The following is a 23851-nucleotide window of genomic DNA, read 5'->3' as shown; positions in this document are numbered from 1 at the left end:
ACCTTATGAGATATCCTGGAGTGTCTACTTTTACAAATGGTAGGCCTTTGTGGGGTTTTTTTGAACAGTCAAACTACTATAATACCCCAAATGGAAGCATAGGCTCATTAAATCCGTCTCTCAAAATTCTACTGTGAATACTGAAAAGGACAGGTCTCTTATATGGCACTGTAGCTTTACGAAATAGTGCCAAAGACATACAATGGGGGTACCGTTGTACTCAGCAGAAGTAACTGAACACATAAAACTTTGTACAGGAATAGCACACACCAACTTTACAAAATACACATGAGAAGTTCTTTGTTATAAGTTTGTGTGCGAAAACCCCCAAAAAACACAATTTTACTCCAATATTTAGCAGAGGTTGGCGGTAAAATGGCTACGTAGAAAGTGTCAAAACAACCTTAGGTAAATAGCCTGTGGTGTCTACTTTATATAAATATATACTTTTGTGTGGCAATTTTGTTTTCTTTTATGGCTATTAGGCTTACAAGACAAACATACCAAATTTTAAAATCGCTCCACATAAAAAGTTTATTTTACTCCTTGTGCTTTGTGACCTGTAACTACCAAAAAAAACTTAAAATCCCAGACACATTATATATTCTGTAATTCAGAACAACTAAATGAATTTATTTGTAATTACTTTCCTTAACCTGCACTAATTATGTACACATTATTATTGCAAAAACTGTAAAAAAAACTCACAAAAATTCATTTTTTTGCATATTTCTGTATTTTTTTTATAATAAATAAGCATTTATATATATGTGTGTTACATCAAATTAAAGCCCTTTCTGTCCTTTAAAAAACGGTATATAATATGTGTCGGTGCAATAAATTAGTAAAATGCAAATTGCAATTGAACGCAAATAGCAAAAAAGGCAAAAAATGCCGTTGTCATTAAGTGAAAGACAAGCTTCTGAAGCTCTGTCCTTAAGGGGTTAAGGGGTTAAAACTAAACTCCTAAATAAAACAAAAAGAGTCGAATGTAAAATGACAATTAGAAATCGGTACTTGAATTATTCATATTTTTATATCAGAATGAAATATATTTCACTGTTCGAGTTTGGAATTGACAATTTAATAAATAATGAATGATAGCAGTATTTGATGTGCTAATTAACTAGGAGTTAATAGTAGCTTCATTCATGAAACCACATAAAACACAAAGGGTAAAGAGGCAGAGGTAACAACATTAAACTAGTACATGTTTATTATAAACTCTAACAACTCAAAATCAATGGACATTTTTGCCATAGTTTTATACGCCTACATACAGATCAGTGGTGGGTTAAATTAATTTGCATGCTGTGCCCTGGCCCCTGGAAAACCCACCATGTCTGGCATATTGTGTACAAAAATACTTTATTAGCAATTGTGACAAAAACCCACATGTGACAGTTCTGCTTTAGTTATCCCTTTATCAATATGTAAATCAGACAAGTGTCTAGTTAACCATGAGGAGGAGGGTGTTACTATGTATTTCCAAATATAAAGAGCTCATTCATTTTAAAAACGCCCACCGAGCGCTAAACGCTAGAGAAAACCATTACACTTGGTCTCCAATTGATCTCCGCGCAAAATGGCTCCTCTCATGGAGACATTATCTGAAGTGTGCATTTATGTCTCTTTGGAGTAGAGCATTTTTTATCAGCAGGGGGAAGGGCTGGGTCAGATTACTCTGAGCTTGGTTTCAATGAGGCTGGCTGTGTCTGGTATTCTGGAGAGAGGTTACCCAAGGTTCAGTCACTGCAGCAGGGGCTGGTATGTATGCTGAGGCTGCATGTTAGTAACTAGCTATAGAGAATTATTATATTTATTATAACTATATTCTAATACTGGGGGGGCAACCCTGCTAACTCCAGATGGGAGAGTCTGCTGCCCTGGGGAGAGGAATGGGTTAAACTTTAATGTAGGATTGTTTAGTAAACTGGGGAAATCATGAAAACTTTGAAGATTTTTGAAAATCTAATTCTAGAGAAAAAAAATTAAAATTTTCCCAAAATGCAGAATTGCCGGACTACTTCAATAAGATGAAAACAGCTGCAGCAGTGTTGGTACCTGAGATGTAATTATCTGGCTTGCTTTTATTGGCCTTTAAAGAGCACTGCAAGCACCATAAGCACTACGTTGTGCTGTTGTGGTTATGGTGCCAATAGTGCCCTGGCACGTTTCTGGGTCTCTGCTGGCTGTAGTGGAGATGGGGGAGGAGCATGGCAGACCACAGGTAAATATACCATCTGTTTTGACTAGTTTCAATGGATGGGAGGGGGTACCAGTGTTTACATTACTGCCTAGTCTAGTGGCAGTCACTCAGACAGCCACAACGATACACACATACTGACACACAGGTACACACTCAGATACAGTGACACATACGCAAACCTTGACACTGGCACATACATATTGACACACACGCCGCCAGATACATACACAAACCGATACACACATAGTGACACATACACGCACCTTGCCACACAGATATACATACTGGCACATACACAGTGACACAGATACTGTCAGATACACACACTCCAATATACACAGTGACTCAGATACAGATACCTACAGAGTCTAACCTACATGTTGTAATTATTATATTTGCAGCCACCCTCCTGTTAGCTTACCTTTTGTGTCCAGGAGGGTGGCTTGCTTGAGGTCCTGGCGATGCTTTCTGAGGCTAATGGTAGTGAGCTTGCAGAAGCTCACTCCAGCCTCTCCTCTACCTCCATGCTGCTGCCTCTCTGTGTGTCTTGAGGCAACTTAAATAAGATGTAAGTTTCCAATTGGGGCCAAAAATCTATGACATTTTCAAGCAGTTTCACAACCTGGCCACTAATGGAGGTAAGGCTAAGGCAGACATTAAACCCTCCTTCTAGCCATACCAATTCATACCTGCAGTGGGCGCTGTTATAGGCTGAAACTGTCACAGCCAATCACAGCTATAGTATTAGGAATACAGGTGTATGAATTCTGCTAGGATAGGGACAGCTTCTATAAAAAAAACAAAAAAAAAAACATAAATTAAAGTCTTGGACTCTTGGGTAGGATAGAAATCAGACAAGCCACCTCTTCACTAAAGGACTGTCAAAGCATTGTGTGACATTGCAGGGAAGGTATGTTTTATAGCTGTATATGAGAGAGCCACTGTAGATATTTATTTATCCTATACACCCCTGACAGACAGTGGTTTTATGGGGTTATTTTTTGCTCTTCCATTGATCTTAATAAGAGGGCCTTCTTAAAGGCTTCTTGATGGGATGTGATGTGTCAGGCAAATAAGTGTGTATACAGCTTCCTACAGGAGATGCAAAACCTGGGGCCTCATGAGTATCTTTAAAAAAAAAAAACACAACATAAATTAAAGCTCTGGACTCTGATTCTTGGGTAGGATAGAAATCAGAAAAGCCACCTCTTCACTAAAAGACTGTCAAATCATTGTGTGACATTGCAGGGAAGGTATGTTTTATAGCTGTATATGAGAGAGCCACTGAAGATATTTATTTATCCTATACACCCCTGACAGACAGTGGTTTTATGGGGTTATTTTTTGCTCTTCCATTGATCTTAATAAGAGGGCCTTCTTAAAGGCTTCTTGATGGGATGTGATGTGTCAGGCAAATAAGTGTGTATACAGCTTCCTACAGGAGATGCAAAACCTGGGGCTTCATGAGTATCTTTAAAAAAAAAAAAACAACATAAATTAAAGCTCTGGACTCTGATTCTTGGGTAGGATAGAAATCAGAAAAGCCACCTCTTCACGAAAAGACTGTCAAATCATTGTGTGACATTGCAGGGAAGGCATGTTTTATAGCTGTATATGAGAGAGCCACTGAAGATATTTATTTATCCTATACACCCCTGACAGACAGTGGTTTTATGGGGTTATTTTTTGCTCTTCCATTGATCTTAATAAGAGGGCCTTCTTAACCCCTTAAGGACACATGACATGTGTGACACGTCATGATTCCATTTTATTCCAGAAGTTTGGTCCTTAAGGGGTTAAAGGCTTCTTGATGGGATGTGATGTGTCAGGCAAATAAGTGTGTATACAGCTTCCTACAGGAGATGCAAAACCTGGGGCCTCATGAGTATCTTTAAAAGAAAAAAAAAAAGTTTACATGTTTTTAGTGAATTCAATAATGGGTGTCAGAGTGTACTTTAAAAAAAACGTTCTAATTACGTGTTACATTTTTCTTAGGTCTATACTTGTACAGATATTAAACAAGTGAATCTCAAGCCAAAGTTTTTAAAGCATATTGTTTAATTTGAGATAAACGGAAAATGAAGCAAAAGAGAAAATGTCTGCGGAAAAAAGATCTGCAAGAGCAGCAACACACATCTGTAATTAGTATGAAAGCAAAGTCAGACTCGTGTAAAGAAGGACATTTGAGAGATTCCAACTTTGCTGCAGGTGATAAAGTTATCCCACAAACATTATACAAACCATTCCGTTGCTCTGAATGTGGGAAATGCTTCAAACATAACTCCCTGCTTGTCAGACACATGAAGATTCACACGGGAGAGAAGCCATTTTCTTGTCCTGAGTGCGGTAAATTTTTTAGTCAGAAAGCACATCTTTCGGGTCACCAAAAGAGTCACACCACTGGAAATACTTTTTCTTGCACAGAATGTGGGAAATGTTTTGATAAAATCTCAAGTCTTGCTGTGCATCAGAGGATTCACACCGGCGAGAAGATGCATTCATGCCCCGAATGCGGAAAATGTTTCAATCGAAAGCCAGAACTTGTCAAACATCAGAGAATCCACACGGGAGAAAAACCCTATGTTTGTTCTGAATGTGGGAAATGTTTTCGGGACGGCTCACACCTTTGGAGACATAAGAGAATTCACACAGGACAAAACCCGTACCAATGTTCAGAATGTAGTAAATCATTTAATCAGAAATCTCATCTTTCTAGACATCAACTCATTCACACAGACGAGAAGCCATTTTCTTGCGCCGAATGTGGAAAAAGTTTTAACCACAAAACAAGTCTAAATACACATCCATGTATTCACACTAAAGTACTTTTTCATTGTTCCGAATGTGGAAAGGGTTTTACTCAGAAGTCAGCTCTTACTTCACATCTAAGAATCCACACAGGAGAGAAGCCATATTGTTGTTCTGAATGTGGGAAATGTTTTGCTCAGATGTCATCACTTTATGTACATCTAAAGGTCCATAAAAAAAACATTTAGTAATAATGACTAATATGAAGATTCACAATGTGATGGCACCTAACAGGGGAGAATTTCTATTCGCTAGGGCAACTTTTTCACTCATTAAAGGCTAGTGGTGTTGACATTTTGAGCCCTGCCCTGTAGGGTCTGCAAGCAAAAACAAACTGCCTCCCCAACGCATACAACAACATGTCCCAGGCATCCTGTAAGAGAATGTTTGGATGACGTCATCTGTGGTTATCCTCAGCAGCTTTCCTTGTTCCTGATCTCTTAGGCATTCTGAGTGGTTTAAGAAAGTTTGATTTAGAATTTGTGGGTGATGAGAATCTTAATTTTTTTATTTGCCAATGAAATATCTACACAATGACTATGTAACAATGTGCTTATATATACTGGGGGACAGAGTGCAAAATTTTATATTAAAATGTTATCCAGTTGATCATGTTTTTTTTTTTTTTTCTGTTTTAAGATCACTAAACAACTTTTCATAATTCAGAAAATTTATAATGAATTGATTACTCTAATCACTTAATTGCTGTGGCAGAAAATGACCAGAGTTGTGCCTGATGTCTAAAAGTAACAATATAGATACCCAAACCACTTCACTTCATCTTAGTGAAGTGGTCTGGGTGCCATGTGTCCCCAGTGTTAACCCCGGAGGTGGAAACATTGCCGCTCTACAGGAACGGTAATGTGCTCTTTCGCCATACTGACAGCCACTAGAGGCGCACATACAGCACCCTCACACACACACAGCACACGAACAGTACCCTCACAAACACAAACAGCACACTAACAGGACCCTCACACACAGTACATTAACAGCACCCTCACAAGTACACACACACAAATACCCTCACCCACATAGCACACTACCAGCACCCTCACACACACATCACACTAACACACAGCACACACAGCAGTGTATGTGTGTGTGTGTATGTGTATATATATATATTTACACATACATATATATACGCGGCGTGTGCTTGTGTTAGGGAGCACACCCTAATGCAATAGGCTGTGAGTTTCCATGTGTGTGTGTGTGTGTGCGCCTGTGAGGTATTTGTTTGTATCTGTGTGTGTGCCAGTGTATGTGTTTGTGAATGAATGTTTTTGTATCTGTGTGTCAGTGTGGGTACATGTGTGTTTCTGTGTCACTGTGTGTGGCCACATGTGTATATGCGCATACATCCCACATTCAAACATCAAAGTTACATACAAACACTACATACAAAAGCACTCATGCATTAATACACCAAAACTACACACAAATACACCCTGCATCCAAAAGCACTACACACAGACGTCACTGCTTTAACCCCTTAAGGACCAAATTTCTGGAATAAAAGAGAAACATGACATGTCACACGTGTCATGTGTCCTTAAGGGGTTAAAGCAGCAACAGTACATATTAACAAACATGCAAAGGAACAATCTATATCTGACCGGTTGGAAATGAATTCAGACCTAGTCGTATATATTAGTGGAGCGCTATCAGGGAAATGTGTGAAAGAAGAGCAATATACACTTAATCCACACGAACGAGATGTTCAAATATTGATGGAACATAAAACAGGAGAGAAAAGAAAGACAACATAGTATGAATCCGTTTTATACACGTGAAATAATAGCCTACGAGGTATAAACTCACATGGGTTAGAGCCTCTAGATGAATAGGCTCAAATCAAATCAGCTGCTGTGTCTTCTGGCGGCACTAAACCCTTTCTAGATCACAGTGAGTATCCTCAGAAAGCAAAACAAAAAACACTTATGGTATAGTATGTTTTAGCAGAAGTGTTTTAATTAAAAGTGCAAATGATTGCTCACCTTTTCCAGAGCCAATAAGACAATAAAATGAGTGTTGACGATTCCAATGGCAGGGGTGTACCAGTGATAGCCTTAATAGAGGTTGTGATTTGTTTCCAAAATTTATAGACCTCAGGGTATTGTCACCATATGGCCACCAATGTGGATACATTAAGAGAGGATCTATGTGCGAATAAAAATATTTTTTTCCCATCATCAGGAGTCAGGATAATTTGTAGGCCTTGGGCCCGTTTTGTAGTGAAGGAGGGCAGCTCCCTCTGGTTCATGCTTTGGAGCATATAATAGTAGTGAGAAAGCTGCAGATTGGGTAGGGAGTGCAAGTTGTATGTTTCAACTGTGATATTTATAATATTATTATTATATTTATAGAGCGCCGTCAAATTCCGCAAGGCGCTTTACAATGGGTGGACGAACAGACATGTAGTTGTAACCAGACAAGTTGGACACACAGGAACAGAGGGGTTGAGGGCCCTACCCAATGAGTTTACATGCTAGAGGGAGTGGTGTAAAATGACACAAAAAGGTAAGGATAGTATTAGACTAATGACAGTTGCAGAAGAGGAATCAGTCAGGAGCTATTAAGAGTTTAATTGATCGGTTTTTAACGATTTTTTTTGAAGGAGTGGAGACTGGGTGAGCATCTAACGGAGGAGGGAAGCGAGTTCCACAGGAACGGTGCAGCCCTCGAGAAATCTTGAAGGCGAGCATCAGAGGTGGGAGTACGGACAGAAGATAGACGCAAGTCTTCAGCAGATTGTAAGGGCATAGACAGAACAAACTTGTGTATAAGGGAGGATAGATAGGTGGGAGCAGCATTATGTAGAGATTTGAAATCAAGAACCAGAATTATAAATTGAGCTCTATATTTTATAGGAAGCCAATGTAGGGACTGACAAAAGGGTGAGGCATGGCAGGTGCGGGCGTACAGGAAGATGAACCTCGCTGCCGCATTCATTATGGTCTGTAACGGCACAAGTTGAAGGCACGTAAGACCACTGAGAAGCGGATTACAGTAGTCAAGGCGAGAAAGGACAGTGGAATGGACCAACACCTTTGTCGCATCTGGAGTTAAGTAGGGGCGGATGCGTGCAATGTTTTTGAGATGGAAATGACAGGATTTGGCGATCGATTGAACATGAGGCTTGAAGGAGAGGTTGGAGTCAAAGAGAACACCTAGGCAGCGAGCCTGCGTGGTGGAGCTGATGGTAGCACCGTTGACTTGGAGGGAGACAGACACAGGAGTAAGAACACTTGAGGGAGGAAAGACCAGAATTTCAGTTTTGGTCAAGTTTAGTTCAAGGAAGTGGGCAGCCATCCGTTTAGAAACAGCAGAGAGGCAGTCAGAGACACTAGTCAAGAGGGACGGGGAGAGATCAGGAGAGGACTGGTAGATTTGCGTGTCATCTGCATAGAAATGATATTGGAAGCCAAAGGAGCTAATGAGTTTACCAAGGGAGGCAGTACTCCACTGGCTTCATTACAGATGGAGTAATTTTGAACACTAACCTTTTCTTCATACAGTATCTCACAAAAGTGAGTACACCCCTCACATTTTTGCAAATATTTTATTATATCTTTTTATGTGACAACACTGAAGAAATGACACTCTGACCTATACACCAAAACTACTCCATTAAGCTAAAGTTGTTTTGGTGACTATATTGCCCTTTTTCAAGGGAAACAGGGAAACTAATGGGGAAAAGTACCCATATTTTTTTTAACAGTCAGTGCTGAGACACTTTAAGCAACCAAAAAGACTGCATGCTAATGTAGTGATTTTGGTGAATTGATAAATGACTGTTTTCACTTGCAATATTGACACACTCTAATAGCAATCAGACAGACAGCTGGTAGAGGTTGTTCCTCCTGAAGACCATTTCGAAGGTCTTCACATTCCATTTATCACATACAACATCATAAAACCGAACGCAACTAATACTTCTCCTACAGAAGAATTGGGTTGGTATAGTGATTGGCGCACATGTAAAATACGGTATCTCACAAAAGTAAGTACACCCCTCACATTTTTGTAAATATTTTATTATATCTTTTCATGTGACAACACTGAAGAAATGACACTCTGCTACAATGTAAAGTAGTAAGTGTACAGCCTGTATAGCTGTGTAAATTTGCTGTACACTCAAAATAACTCAACACGCAGCCATTAAAGGGACACTCCAGTGCCAGGAAAACAATCCGTTTTCCTGGCACTGCAGGTCCTCTCTCCCTCCCATCCCCCATCCCCGGTTGCTGAAGTAGACAGCCACTAGAGGAGGAGTTAACCCTGCAAGGTAAATATTGCGGTTTATAAAAAAAACTGCAATAATTACACTTGCAGGGTTAAGGGTAGAGGGAGTTGGCACCCAGACCACTCCAATGGGCAGAAGTGGTCTGGGTGCCTGGAGTGTCCCTTTAATGTCTAAACCGTTGGCAACAAAAGTAAGTACACCCCTAAGTGGAAATGACCAAATTGGGCACAATTGACCATTTTCCCTCCCCGATGTAATGTGACTCGTTAGTGTTACAAAGTCTCAGGTGTGTTAAATATGGTGTTATCGCTCTCATACACTCTCAAACTGGTCACTGGAAGTTCGAATGGCACCTCGTGGCAAAGAACTCTCTGAGGATCTGAAAAAAAGAATTGTTGCTCTACATAAAGATGGCCTAGGCTATAAGAAGATTGCCAAGACCCTGAAACTGAGCTGCAGCACGGTGGGCAAGATCATACAGTGGTTTCACTGGGCAGGTTCCACTCAGAACAGCCTTCGCCATGGTCGACCAAAGAAGTGGAGTGCACGTGCTCAGCATCATATCCAGAGGTTGTCTTTGGGAAATAGACGTATGAGTGCTGCCAGCATTGCTACAGAGGTTGTAGGGGTGGGGGGGGTCAGCCTGTCAGTGCTCAGATCTTACGCCGCACACTGCATCAAATTGGTCTGCATGGCTGTTGTCCCAGAAGGAAGCCTCTTCTAAAGATAATGCACAAGAAAGCATGCAAATAGTTTGCTGAAGACAAGCAGACTAACGACATGGATTACTAGACGTGTTGAGATCTTCTTTCTTGTGTGAAATGCATTCAGTCTATAGTCCCATTCTGTGTGAATATTCTTATCAGTTTACAACAAAGGAGACTCCACATTTTTCTCATATGACATGGGTAAATACTTGCTGCACAGTAAAGCACATACAATTGCTTTTTCATTGAACAGACATAGGAGCATATACAGCTCTATGTGGAGTCTTTGGAAAACCCATCATCCTTTCTACATGGTATATTTAAAGGGACACCTGTGACCAGGGCCGGATTAACATAGGGGCTGATGGAGCTGCAGCTCCAGGCCCAGGCCCATGGAATAGGCCCATTAAAAAAAAAATAAAAAATTATTATTTTTTTTTTTTTTTATACACACTACTCTTGGGTTTTGCCACCTGACTGGTATTTTAAGGCACAGCCTGTATTTGAGGCTGCCTGGCCGTGATGGTATTGCAGTAATACCGGCAATACAAATGCAAATATTTTTCTCAGTATAAACGGAGATTACTCTGCAATACCAGCACCGGCCAGTAGGGGTCACTGTGTATGGAGAGAGGCAGGTAAGTTACATATCCCTCCCTGCCTCTCTCTACTCACTGATATGCAGGGGAGCAGCTACACAGCACAGAGAGTCCAGACAGCAGCTCCCAGCCTGCAGAGACAGACTAAGTGAGGGATGAGGGGAAAGGCATCAGGGAGACATAAGGACACTGGACACTAGGGACCACATGGTGACACAGACACTAGGGGACACTGGGAGATGTGGGGACACTGAGACACATGGGAACACTGAGAAACTAGGGGACACTGAGACATGGGGACACTGAGACACATGGGGACGCTGTGAGACATAGACACATTGGAACACGGAGACACTAGGGACACTGTGTCTCCATGTCTCCCAGTGTCCCCATGCCTCCCAGCCAGTGTCCCTAGTGTCTCAGGGTCCCCATGGCTCCCAGTGTCCCGATGCCTCCCAGCCAGTGTCCCAGTGTCCCCATGGCTCCCAGTATCCCCAAATGTATGTGTCCCTATGTCTCCCATTGTCCCCATATGTCTGTATCCCCATGTCTCCCAGCCAGTGTCTGTGTCCCCATGTCTCCCAGTGTCCCTATGTCTCCCAGCTAGTGTCCCTAGTATCCTAGTGACACGTGTCCCCATGTCTCTCTGTGTCCCCTAGTATCCTAGTGACACGGGACACACTGAGACATGGGGACACTGGGAGACTAGGGGACTGGGCAACATGGGGACACTGACACTGTGATGCATAAATGCCAGGCTGGCCTTCCAATTCTTTGGACAGACATACCCCCTTTTTGGCCATGTTCGCCCCTTTTGACAGTTCTGGTCATGTGATTTGCATCAGTGGCCTACTCTTTTACCCCGCACATTGGCTTCCTGCTTCACTGGACACTGCTGTTGGTATGGATTTACTTGAAAGATGAAAGCATAAATAAGTTAAAGAGATTAGCATAGAGTATGTGTTTTCTTATAGCTGCATCCTTTGAGTTTCCCTCCAACACCAACTCCATCAGATACATGACGCTTGAGAGGTATGACTGTTTTAGTGTTTTTGGTCGATAAGATTCTGTAATTAGGCCCATCATAATTGTCAGCACCAGGCCCACTGGGCTCCTAATCCGGCTCTGCCTGTGACGGGTCCCCTGTGTCCCGACTAAGCACACCCGTCCGAACAGCTTCTTTCCACTACCAAACCACAGATGTCAGCAGTTCACGAAGATCCAGTCAGCTAACAGTTCTCTCCCAAGAACAGCAGACACACACACAGTTTGAGGGTAGAACAGGAACTGACGTTTTATTAGACACAGCCAGGTATTTGTATACAAGTAAACACACAAAGGTTTGGAACAGCAACCAATTAAACTGGGCCTAAACAAACAGCCAATCACACTTAGCCCATTAATAACCAATAGGACACACCATCACAGAACACCTGCTTTGCATACACAGGAAAACATTATGCATTAGGTAAAGGGATTAACACACAGTCAACAATAGGTGACTCAGCTCCCTGAGACACAAAGGGGAAAGTCCCTACCCCCACCCACATAGTCACACAGTCACTTCTTGTCTCTCCATGTTGTGGCTGGTGTAACGGACACCTTCCATTGACGGATGCTCCTAGCGCTTCCTGAGGACTCCCAGCACTGCAGACGACACCACAACCACCGCAGACTCCACAACCGCCGTAGCTTAACTGGAGCCGTGCCGTCTTCCGTTCACCCTGGAATCTGCCTCTGTCCTCCAGGACCGTGGGGGAAGACCTCTCCTCCAGGAGAGCGTATCAGGAACAAGAACTAAGTGATTAAAGCTCAAGGGAGTATGCAGAGCATAGCAATCCCCAGTGTGAAATAGCAGTTCCCTCCAATAACGAGACAAGGCTACGTATTGAGGGTCAAGAAGATCTCTGATGTTTAATGGCAGGTACTCTGCTTCTATGCAGTGCTCCCCTGCAAGGGAGACGCTCACAGGCATTTAGGCATTAACCAATCAGATATCGGTTACATCCCACATATTCCCTCCCCTCTGCTTGGGAGATAATTGAGTTTCTTACTGTATCTACTCAATTATCTCCAAGCTAAAACTTATACATTTGTATAACTCCAAAACTATACATTCAATCTTCATAAAAACCACATATTAATAATCAGCATACTTTACTTACAAACCTATCCAAAATTCAGCTAATTCCATCCAGGGGTTAAAGAGTTAGCTGGAAGTCCTTTATGACCGACCGCAAGCACATTTTCATGCCCAAAACAGTTCCACAGATCCAGGCTGTGCGGTCGGTCTATTTCTGCCCTGAAAAGTTACAAAGTCCCATCCGAACGCGGCGTTCGAATCGTCGAACTCACTTCGACTTTTGTCGAAATGTCGAAGTGGAACCGGGGGCGCGTTTTAGCAGTGTTTAATAGTCTAATGTAGGTCTATTTTACGCCAAAATGACAAAGTCCCGTTCGAACGGGACTTAGTCTCCAGCCACAGTGTCGAAGGGCAGGGTAAAGTACAGGTCAGCATTAAAGCATTAAAATGGCCGCCGCCACGTGTTCGACTGTCTAATGGCGGCCACTTCGACTACTTCGGCACTTTGACTGCATCCGAAGTGCCAGTTTAAAAGTACAAACCCTTTCTTTGTACAACACAGTTAAAGGGCCAGAAACAGCATACAAAAAATCCATTATGCCCAAATGCAGTTCTTAAAGGGCAATACATTCCAGGGCCATAGTCGCAGGGCAGGAGGCTAGCGATCAGTCCTCTCCAATGCCCAGTGGCAAATGGCAGTTTGTCACAGCTAGGTCTAAGTCCGTGCGGTCTAAATGGCTCTCCACCAGAGCCCACCCAAAGGAGCCCTTCATGCCCAAGTGACGGCGTACCAGCGTTCCATCACAACACCTAAACACCAAAATTAAGAAGTAGTGGTAGACAGCCACTAGACGTGGAGCTAACTCTGAGAGGTATTTATTATTGCCATTGTGGGGTTAAGGGACATGGGACAGTGCACCCATTTCAATGAGCTGAAGTAGTCTGGGTGCCTATAGTGTCCCTTTATTCACTCCAGTAAATGCTGTGATATTGTTTACTGGGGTCAAGGAATAGGGAACTGTCATCTCAATACACAAGGTCTTTTCATTGATATTTCTTTTAACCCCTTAAGGACCAAACTTCTGGAATAAAAGGGAATCATGACATGTCACACATGTCACGTGTCCTTAAGGGGTTAAATATATTCTTGTTGAAATGTAATTCTTTGAAAAGCAATGAGAAGATAACCAACTCTTCCAAAATGTGTTTTGTTTTTCCAATCTTTCTTTAACAGGAAAATATTTCATTAAAAAAAAAAAGTCACATCATCATGACTGGCGGACTCTTAATCCACCTATCCCCTCTCTATTCCCCACAACCATACGCTGGGCCCCAGACTGTACACCAGCGGTCTCCAAACTGGAGCATGCTGGAGTTAGCAGAGGTACAATTCTTTTCTGATGGCTGAGAGTGATAGGAGGCTGACTAATCCCAGATAGTCTCACAGTGTGTGCCATAACATGTTGTTTGTGGCTATGGGTGATGGGTGGCAATGTCTCAGACTACAGAATGTGTTACAGGAGTGATGAAAAACAGCAACCTAATCCATTGTCTTAATGATGGCTGAGTGCAGTGGGAGTTGCCCCTGCCCCCTGAGAGCAGCTCTTATTTGTAATATTGCCAAACTCACAGGGAATGTACCTGCCATGGAGGAGAAAACCCTTATTTTACAGAGTGAATATTAGGATGATCTGAGTATATGTCCAGGGACATGTTATAATAATTAGTTTTATTAGTTCTCCTGCCTCTGTATCAAGCTGCTGGTTGCTGCTATAAGGGAGCTCTATATAAAGAAAGCACAGGGAGGCAGGATAAGAATTATCCTAGATTATTAGTGACGTCACCAACGTCACTATGACGCACTTCACCCGCTCCAGCAAGGCAGCACGTGTTACCATAGAGAGGAGGGAACGGCTACACAGGTCGCCACCGGAAGTGCTCGGCGGCCATGATTGTTTTGGGAATATGTGTCTATTTATCATTTAACATCCGCGGATCATGTGAGTGCAGAATGTAATGGAGATAATTAGAGCGAGGATGTGGGATTGATACTCTGCTCAGGTATGTGGGTGTATTACAAACCTGGTATGGGGTAGTTTTAGAGATTGTGGGTGAGTAGCTTGGATGTAGATCGGGGGGGGGGGGGGACACAACATGTAAATCCCCAAATGGGTTATAACTTCACACCTGGTCAGAGGACAGAAATCCTGCTTTTATGAAGAGCTCAGTATACATAATAAGGGAGGCTGGAGACAATATGGAATTTCTAGACACCCCAATAGATTCCACCAGAAAATGCACAGCTGTCCTGATGTTTCTTTATTGGTTTGTTTTAAAGGAGGGGTCTAAGCACCATAACCACTATAGCATGCTCTAGTGGTTATGGTGCCAGAAGTCCCTTGGAATCGCCCCCAGGTTAAAGGGCAAACAGCCATTGAACGGTTTGCAGACATTCCAACATGCAAAAACTAATTTCAGGGAGGTGGCTACACCTCCCCCTCATTCGTGCCCTCACACGTGCCCCCCTCTACCACACACACACACACACACACACACACACACACACACACACAACATTAAAACTATTTACACACTATTAACACACAGACACTGGCACATACAAAGACACTCCGTTACACACACACACACACACACACACACACACACACACAAACAGATACACAAACACAAATATATCACATTGACACATACACACTCAGATACCCACACTGACCTATACATAGATGCCCACATTGACACATACACACACAATCTGACATACATTGAGTCTGGGCTAAGGCTGATGGTAGTGGGTATGCAGCAGCAGCTCACTCCAGCCTCGCCATGCTGCCTGTAGTGGTGCTGCCTCCAACCTCCTCCACGCGGCTGTCTTTTTTAGCTGGGAGGAATTGATAGGATATCCTTTCCTCTCAGCCGGCAGATACTGCTCTTAAAGGGCAGGGCACCTGACCAGGCCCCTTTTGAGGAACAATACCCATTAGGTGGTTCATGAGTAGGGGGCATTTATCATGTGTAATATCTTGGACATTAAACACACACACTTTGCTATGCATTGTATGTCAGATTGTGTGTGTTTGATTTCCATGATATTACACATTGTATGTGGGTGTCCAGGTACCACATTAAATATGCAGGAGTCTCCCGGACGTAACAGGAGACTTTCGATCTCTGGGTTTGATACTTACCTGGGTGCTTGGGGTCTACGCCTCTCCAGATGCTGACTGTGAAACCTGTTATGGTGGTTAGATTATGTGTGTGTGTGTGTGTGTGTGTGTATATATATCTTGATAAAGACCTTAGGGTCGAAACGTCGATTGATTTTCTCACCGAATAAATACCATTGAATAAGACCTCTGGAGTGCTCTTTCTATGTCCTGCATATATACCTACGCTTTGCAGCACCGAGGCTTTTTTTGCAAGTGAATCAACTTTAAGGTAGAGTGCCAGACTTTGAATATTTTTTATATATATATATATATATATATATATATATATATATATATATCAACACACAAGACTGTCAAGGCACAGCCTGGCACAGAAAGTAATTCACAACAATCCCATGCAATGGAGGAATATACAGGCACCAATTAATGTAAATGGTAGTCCATCTACTACAAGATAATTGCAGAAACCTTGGTTAATTTCCTTTCAGATTAAGGCGACCCTAAACACCAGAACCACTTTGGCTTTTTGTACTGGCTATGGCACATGGGTTGTTTGGGTGCAGTCATGTTGATTTTTCTGAAAACCATTTTTTATGTATTGTTAAAAAAAAATATTTATTTTTGCTTCTAAACCCACCCAATCATCCTGGGAACGGATATAATTAAAGGGACACTATAGTCGCCTGAACCACCTTAGCTTAATGAAGCAGTTTTGGTGTATAGAACATGCCCCTGCAGCCTCACTGCCAATCCTCTGCCATTTAGGAGTTAAATCCCTTTGTTTATGAACCCTAGTCACACCTCCCTGCATCTGACTTGCACAGCCTTCCATAAACACTTCCTGTAAAGAGAGCCCTTTTTAGGCTTTCTTTATTGCAAGTTCTGTTTAATTAAGATTTTCTTATCCCCTGATTTGTTAATAGCTTGCTAGACCCTGCAAGAGCCTCCTGTATGTGATTTTAAAGTTCAATTTAGAGATTGAGATCCAATTGTTTAAGGTAAATTACATCTGTTTGAAAGTGAAACCAGGTTTTTTTTTTTTCATGCAGGCTCTGTCAATCATAGCCAGGGGAGGTGTGGCTAGGGCTGCATAAACAGAAACAAAGTGATTTAACTCCTAAATGACAGTGAATTGAGCAGTGAAATTGCAGGGGAATGATCTATACACTAAAACTGCTTTATTTAGCTAAAGTAATTTAGGTGACTATAGTGTTCCTTTAAGTTTCGTGTTCATTATTTTGCATCCATAATAATTGTATAGGTAAGGGTTTTAACTGTTTCGGGGCAGCAAATTGACCCAGGATATTGTGTAACACAGTCTGTCATAAGAGTTAACCTCCACACGGAGAGGCTGTACCCAGGGGTGCCGAGTTACTTTATAAATAAATTTATTTTAAATATCTGGTTAGCTAGAGGTTAGATTTACATGAAATCAGACATTAAGGATAATGACTCCTAGTTTAGTGTTCCAAAAACAATGTCCTATTTAAAAAGTGCGTTAGGATCATTTTCCCATGGGGCACATCCTACAGCCTGTATATTCCGATGGTCAAATCCTAAAGTCCGAATGCTCTCAGTTTATCAAAAATAATCTGATGCCTCTGGGGCATTTGGCCAGTTTATCAATGTCTGGAAATTGGCCTTTGGAATCCAAATGGACCTGAAAATCCACCAGATTTCTCCCTATCTGAATACTACCAGACACCTGAAATCCAGATGTAAAAGTCCAAACGAATCTACTAAACATCTGAGGAGCTAAAATGAAAGCCTTAATAAATCTTAAAACTAAAAACAAGTTTTGTGGAGGACTTTTTTTTTGATGGTGTGTCTGAACGGCTCCATACCTGGTGTATTGATTTACTAGCTCAGACTGACTGTTCAGCAACATTACTGGGTTTGGTAATGGAAATCAGATTTTATATATATATATATAATTTATTTTTTATTTTTTTAATATCGTTTTTGGTCTAACTAATGAGAAATCTGGAGGCACCTCAAGACACATGGAAATGGGTTCAAAGAAACAAAATTCAGATTATTAAGGCACGCCAGCAAGTCAAATCAGATGAATTAAAGTGTTATAAATTTGTAATAGTGTATTTAATTTTACATTTTTCTAGTTTTAGATTGGTTTTGCTATGAATAAAACCAGCTGGTCTTTAAGATAATGAAAATATGAACAGGAATCAGATTACTGAGAAGATCCTGAATCTCACTCTGGAGATCATCTCTTTACTAACAGGAGAGGTGAGGGAAGGCAAAATGATGCTACGAACACATATATGATTTATATCAAAGGGACACTATATGCAAGAAAACCACTTTAGCTTAATGAAGCAGTTTTGGTATATAGATCATGCTCCTGCAGTCTCACTGCTCAACTCTCTGCTAGTTAGAAGTTAAATCACTTTGTTTGTACATCCCTAGTCACACGTTTCCTGGCTGTGACTCACACAGTCAGCATGAAAAATGGTTTCATGTTCAATCAGCACAGTGTGTTTACTTTCAAAGTTCTTATCGCCTTCTATGTTAATTTCAATTTCATCAAACACAGTAGGCTTTTTGAGGCTAAAACAAGTTCTCACCTTGGTGTTACAGAGTAACCCCCACAAAGTGGCGCTGGAATGTTAGAAAAGTCCGTAAATCTTTGTGCATATACAACACATAGTTTACATATCACACACAGCTTTAACGCCTATTGTACACACACATACAAACATTACATAACCTTATTGTGAGATTTATTTCAATGGAGCTATGTTATACAAAATGCACATTGCTCTGTGATACACATTACGGAGAATTTTATTGTTGTGGAGGTCTGTGATAAAGTTCTACATACCACATAGTACTGTGCAGGCTTTTTTTTTTTTTTTTTTTTTTTTTTTTTTTTTTTGCTGTGGAGCCCATTGATAAATGGATAAACAGCACATTACTGTGAGATTTTATTCCAAGGAGATCATTAATCATCCAGGCTGTGTGAGTCACAGTCAGGGGGGGCATGGCTAGGGCTGCGTAAACCGAAACTAAAAGGGATTTAACTCCCAAATGGCAGAGAACTGAGCAATGAGACTGCAGGGGCATGATCTATACACCAACATCACTTCATAAAGCTACAGTTGTTTTGGTGCTTAGAGTATCCCTTAAATAAATTAAAGAGAGTTAAGGTAATAGTTGTAGTTCTGCAATAGCAGTGGATCTGCATTTTAGCCACCTCCTGTCAACTCCTAGCATATGCTGCGTATAACAATCACATGCCTGCATTTGCTGCCATGAATTCCTTTAGTAAATAATTGTAATATAAGTGACTTAGCTGGAAATCACATTTTAGGATTTAATGGCTGGTTTAGGTAAAATAATATGTGGACTAATTATAACCTATAAGTGTTTTGGGGACGTGAGTATAATGTAATATAATTTTCTATGTGTTTCTCATTTTATAGAATAATTTAATTGTAAAAATATCTGATAAGAGTGTCAAGTACAGCAGCAATCTCCACGTGTCGGAAGAATCCTGCAGGACCCAGAGCCCCAGCACGGTGCTTCCACCTGACTCACTGATACAGGAAGGAAACAATGAGAAGAAGATCCTGGAACTGACCAATCAGATCATCCAGCTGCTGACTGGAGAGGTGAGGCTGCTGGGAATGGGACATTATACAGTAAAACCAAGGGATGTGTCTGGATGGTGACTGTATCATTGTGTGTGTCAGGTTCCTATAAGGTGTGAGGACATCGCTGTCTATTTCTCCACGGAGGAGTGGGAGTATTTAGAAGGACAGAAGAATCTCTTCAAGGACGTGATGATGGAGAACGACCAGACTCTCGGCTCACTGGGTAAGAAGAGTTTTAATGACTATTACAGCTGTTTACCTTGTGGCACTGGATAATGTCTGGAAGAATTGACCAATTCTGAACGAATGTAAACAACTTGCAATTTACCCAAGTCAGTCATCTATATTTGTAAATTATCATACCTAGCTTAAACATATGCCTCATATAGCAAAATATATTTGCCACAACAAAACAATCCTAACAAAATAAAAATATATTTTACGATATATGTCAAACAAAATAACTATAGTAGACACATATGATTTTCAATTTTTTTTTTTTACAAGCTTTAAGTTTGATAAGAAAATGTATATCAAAAAAAAAAAAAAAAAGAAAATGTATATCGCTGATTTAGAAAAGTGCGAACGTCAATGTCTTACAACTGAGAAACTCTGGTTCACGTAGACCATCCCACCAGTAAGTGTACCCAGGCAAGACACCTAATGATACATATCTACCTACCTCATATAGTAAGCTTGTTAGAGCAAATTCCTTCCCATGTACAGTGCTGCAGAATATGTAAGCGCTATATATATATGAATAATAAAAAATTGTATGGAAAATGTATTATAGGTTGACACAGAAGCAAAATCCCAGTTGACATATTATATGTGACAGCACAAACCATATTTCATAGTTAATGACTCTACACTAAGCAGCGAAACGTAGTCAAGTGAACTCATTTCATAACCTGATTATTTCTGTATAAAAATATTGCAGATTCTATTATTTCTTGTGTAATACCCACAATCAAACTCTAGGGGTTACAATGCCCAGGTTAAAAAGGAAAATTGAAGGGTATAAAACGCCAGTTAGATCTCAATGCAATAGCAACTGGAATCAATTTCCAAGAATGGGCTGTTCCTTGAGCTAGCCAACAGGCTGAGTACAGCACAATATCCCCACCTTTTCCCAGCTTTCAAGGACATTGGAAAAGTATATTACACACAAGGGAGGAAAAAAAGTAAAACCAAATCAGCCCACGAAAAGCGTTAACCTGCTAAGCCAGGATCATCAGCACTGCCAAACAATCCATGGGCATTAAATAGCCCAATCATGTGATCGTGTATAGTAAGGAAATTACTGAGGAGTAAATTTAATCAGTCAAAAGGAATTGAAATATGAGGCAAACCATAAATACTTTCACAGTGAGATGTTGCAGCAGGTCGATCTGCAGATTAAAGGGAAAACCAACAAAAGAAACATTTACTATGAGGATATCGCCAATGGGCGGTTGTTAAACAAATCCCCAGTAAAACACATACACCATATGCAGAATTGCAGCAAACTGAAAATCAAATGGCAAAAATAGCAAAGCATTTACCAGATCGGCTATTTTTACACAAAATGTTCCATTTAGATTTCAGTTAGCTGCACTACAAAGTGTGGTGAATAACCCTCTGTTTATAACTATACTCTTCTCTTTAAAGTAGACATAACATTTGCATATTTCTGGAGTGATAAAAACACATCTTAGTATCAGAGAATGAAAAAAACCGTGGTTACACCTTCCCTGCCTACATTGATGTTAATCTATTTTTTTAATTTTTAAAAACTGGGTAAAAAGTGAACTAATTGCAGTGTTCTCACTTTTAGTAGGTGGAAAAATGGGAAGATGTTCTTATCCAAGATCTTATATTCCTGTTTGTTCTCCAGATTGTGTGAGCGAGGATGAAGAGAACAGTACATCGAGTCCTGGAACTAAATGTACGAAAAAGAGTCAAACTGTGGGGTACATTGATGAGAAATCTGCCTCGTTGAAAGAAGAAAATATGACAAACACTGATATTTTTACCCACACAGAAGATGCAATGACTGAACATACATCCATTCATATTAAGGAGGAACTATCTATACATGATAACGGAAACCTCACAGTCAATGGTATTTATATACCCACGGATGATGGGCCAACAGAGTATGTATCTACTACTATTAAGGAGGAACTGTCTTTACATGATAACGGAAACCTCACAGTCAATGGTATTTATATACCCACGGATGATGGGCCAACAGAGTATGTATCTACTACTATTAAGGAGGAACTGTCTTTACGTGATAACGGAAACCTCACAGTCAATGGTATTTATATACCCACGGATGATGGGCCAACAGAGTATATATCTACTACTATTAAGGAGGAGTTCTCTCCGTATAGTGAAGAAAATATTGAAGACCTTTATGAACAGGGAGAGCATATTGACTGTGTTATTGAGAAATCGTCTCTTCTTGAAGATGAAAATGTGTTGTCCACTGGACTTAATACACTTACTGATCATTCATCACAACCAGAATATACATTCAACCACAGGAGAGATTTGTCAGCTATACATGGAGAAGATTGTCTCAAGAATACAAAACTATACTCGTGTTCTGAATGTAACAAGTGTTTTACTCGTAGTGCAAACCTTGCAGTTCATTGGAGGACTCACACAGGAGAAAGGCCCTATTCATGTTCTAGATGTGGGAAAGGGTTTAGGCATAGACCACATCTAATTATACATGAGAGAATTCACACAGGAGAGAAACCATTCTCATGTTCTGAATGTGGAAAATGTTTTATTGATAGATCACGCCTTTTTAGACATCGGATGATCCACACTGGAGAAAAGCCTTATTCTTGTTCTCTGTGTGGGAAAGGATTTATCCACAAACCACATCTTGCTATACATGAGAGAATTCACACAGGAGATAAACCATACTCCTGTGCAGAATGTGGAAAATGTTATAGCGATAAGTCAAATCTTTTTAGGCATCAAAAGACGCATGCTAAACAATGTAATGGACAGTTGTCTTGAACACTGCTATATGTCTGAATAAGAGTGTCCACAATATTTTTGTTTTATTTTTTTAAATTTTATTCAGGGAATGTTAATTAATACCTTGTTGCTATATTTTTATGCGTTTATATAGATAATGTATTAAAAATTTCAGCAAAAAAGTTACTCCGCTTTCAATGTTTCCCAAGGTGTACTGCTTAGTGAATATACCTGCATAAGCATAAGCAAACACAAACCCTTCTCACACCAGGATGAGAGATCAGGAGTGTCCCATTCTCTACGGGAAGGGGTAGGCAAACTTCAGCACTTTTAGATGTTATGGACTACATTTCCCCTGATGCTTTGCCAGCATTATGGCTGTAAGAGCATTATGGAAGATATAGTCCACAACATCTGTGCTGAAAGTTGCCTCCTCCTGCTCGAAGACTAATTTTATCCCATAAGTCCTGAGCTTCGTGGGTGTTAATCTTAATGTAACACCTACTTCCAGCCCACCAACAGTCTGCCTGCTGCCTCTTCTGTGATGTCGACACACTGGCTTCATTTGCCAGCATGCTTGAGTCTAAATTAAGACCCTGGGAGTCTCCATGACAGGGGAGGTGGGGGGAGGTATTGAAAGATACCTGGGGCCCTTTTCTTTAAAGTGGCCGTGCTAGGAATACTATGGCTGAGTGAGATCACTCAGACATGAAAAGCATTTCAATGGCTATGCACAGCGCTAACTTTCAGTGCTGCACCTAGCTCATCTGTTAGTCTGGAGTCAGTGTCACAGCTGACAGAGGGGACTCCCAGGTATCGAAAGACACCTTTACTGCATGACAGTCTTTTCTGTCAACGGGCATTGAAGCCCTTCCAAGCATGATGGCATAGGCATTCGTGTGCTGCTTAGGTGGTGAAACCACAAGCTCCTTTTACAAATATGGAAACCAAATGAAAGAAAGAAACTTCGAAAAGTATTTATTAACTGTTCATAAACTTGGTCAGATTGCATTGTTGGGCACACCTCTCATCTAGGGGAGTTTATTCACCCCCATATCTCAATTTCAGATCAGTCCTCTAATGCAGTGCTCCCCAACCTTTTTATCGCCGCGGACCGGTAAACGTTTGATAATTTTTCCGTGGCCCGCTTGTTTTGATTTAATAAGACAAAAAAAAACCAAACAGTCACATATATTAAAAAAAACACGCAGACACATACATAGTCAGAAAATCACAAACACAGTCACATAAAGACATAGACTCAAAATTGTGTGTATGTGTGTGTGAGCGGTGCAGTGTGTATGTGAGGGTGGCAGTGTGTGTGAGAGTTGCAGTGTGTGTGTGGGGGGCAGTGTTTGTGGGGCAGTGTGTGTAGTGTGTGTATGGGGGAAATGTTTGTGGGGCAGTGTGTGTAG

General features: G+C 40.9%; 1 protein-coding gene across 1 annotated transcript; it reads left to right on the top strand.

The window, feature by feature from the left end:
* The first annotated feature begins 1693 nt into the window (after window positions 1-1693).
* LOC134574811 (oocyte zinc finger protein XlCOF7.1-like) lies at window positions 1694-22625 on the top strand. Its single transcript, XM_063433876.1, has 8 exons — window positions 1694-1767; window positions 4205-5204; window positions 5804-5875; window positions 7126-7133; window positions 18008-18090; window positions 19287-19475; window positions 19557-19680; window positions 21274-22625. The coding sequence occupies exons 2-8, from the start codon at window positions 4288-4290 to the stop codon at window positions 22473-22475; spliced, it is 2595 nt and encodes an 864-aa protein (XP_063289946.1). The 5' UTR covers window positions 1694-1767; window positions 4205-4287; the 3' UTR covers window positions 22476-22625.
* Window positions 22626-23851: the final 1226 nt, after the last annotated feature.

This window comes from Pelobates fuscus, chromosome 10 (genome assembly GCF_036172605.1).
Source record: "Pelobates fuscus isolate aPelFus1 chromosome 10, aPelFus1.pri, whole genome shotgun sequence".
Classification (NCBI taxonomy): Eukaryota; Metazoa; Chordata; class Amphibia; order Anura; family Pelobatidae; genus Pelobates; species Pelobates fuscus.
The sequence above is the reverse complement of the archived record's forward strand: the minus strand, read 5'-3'. Positions and strand labels throughout refer to the sequence as shown.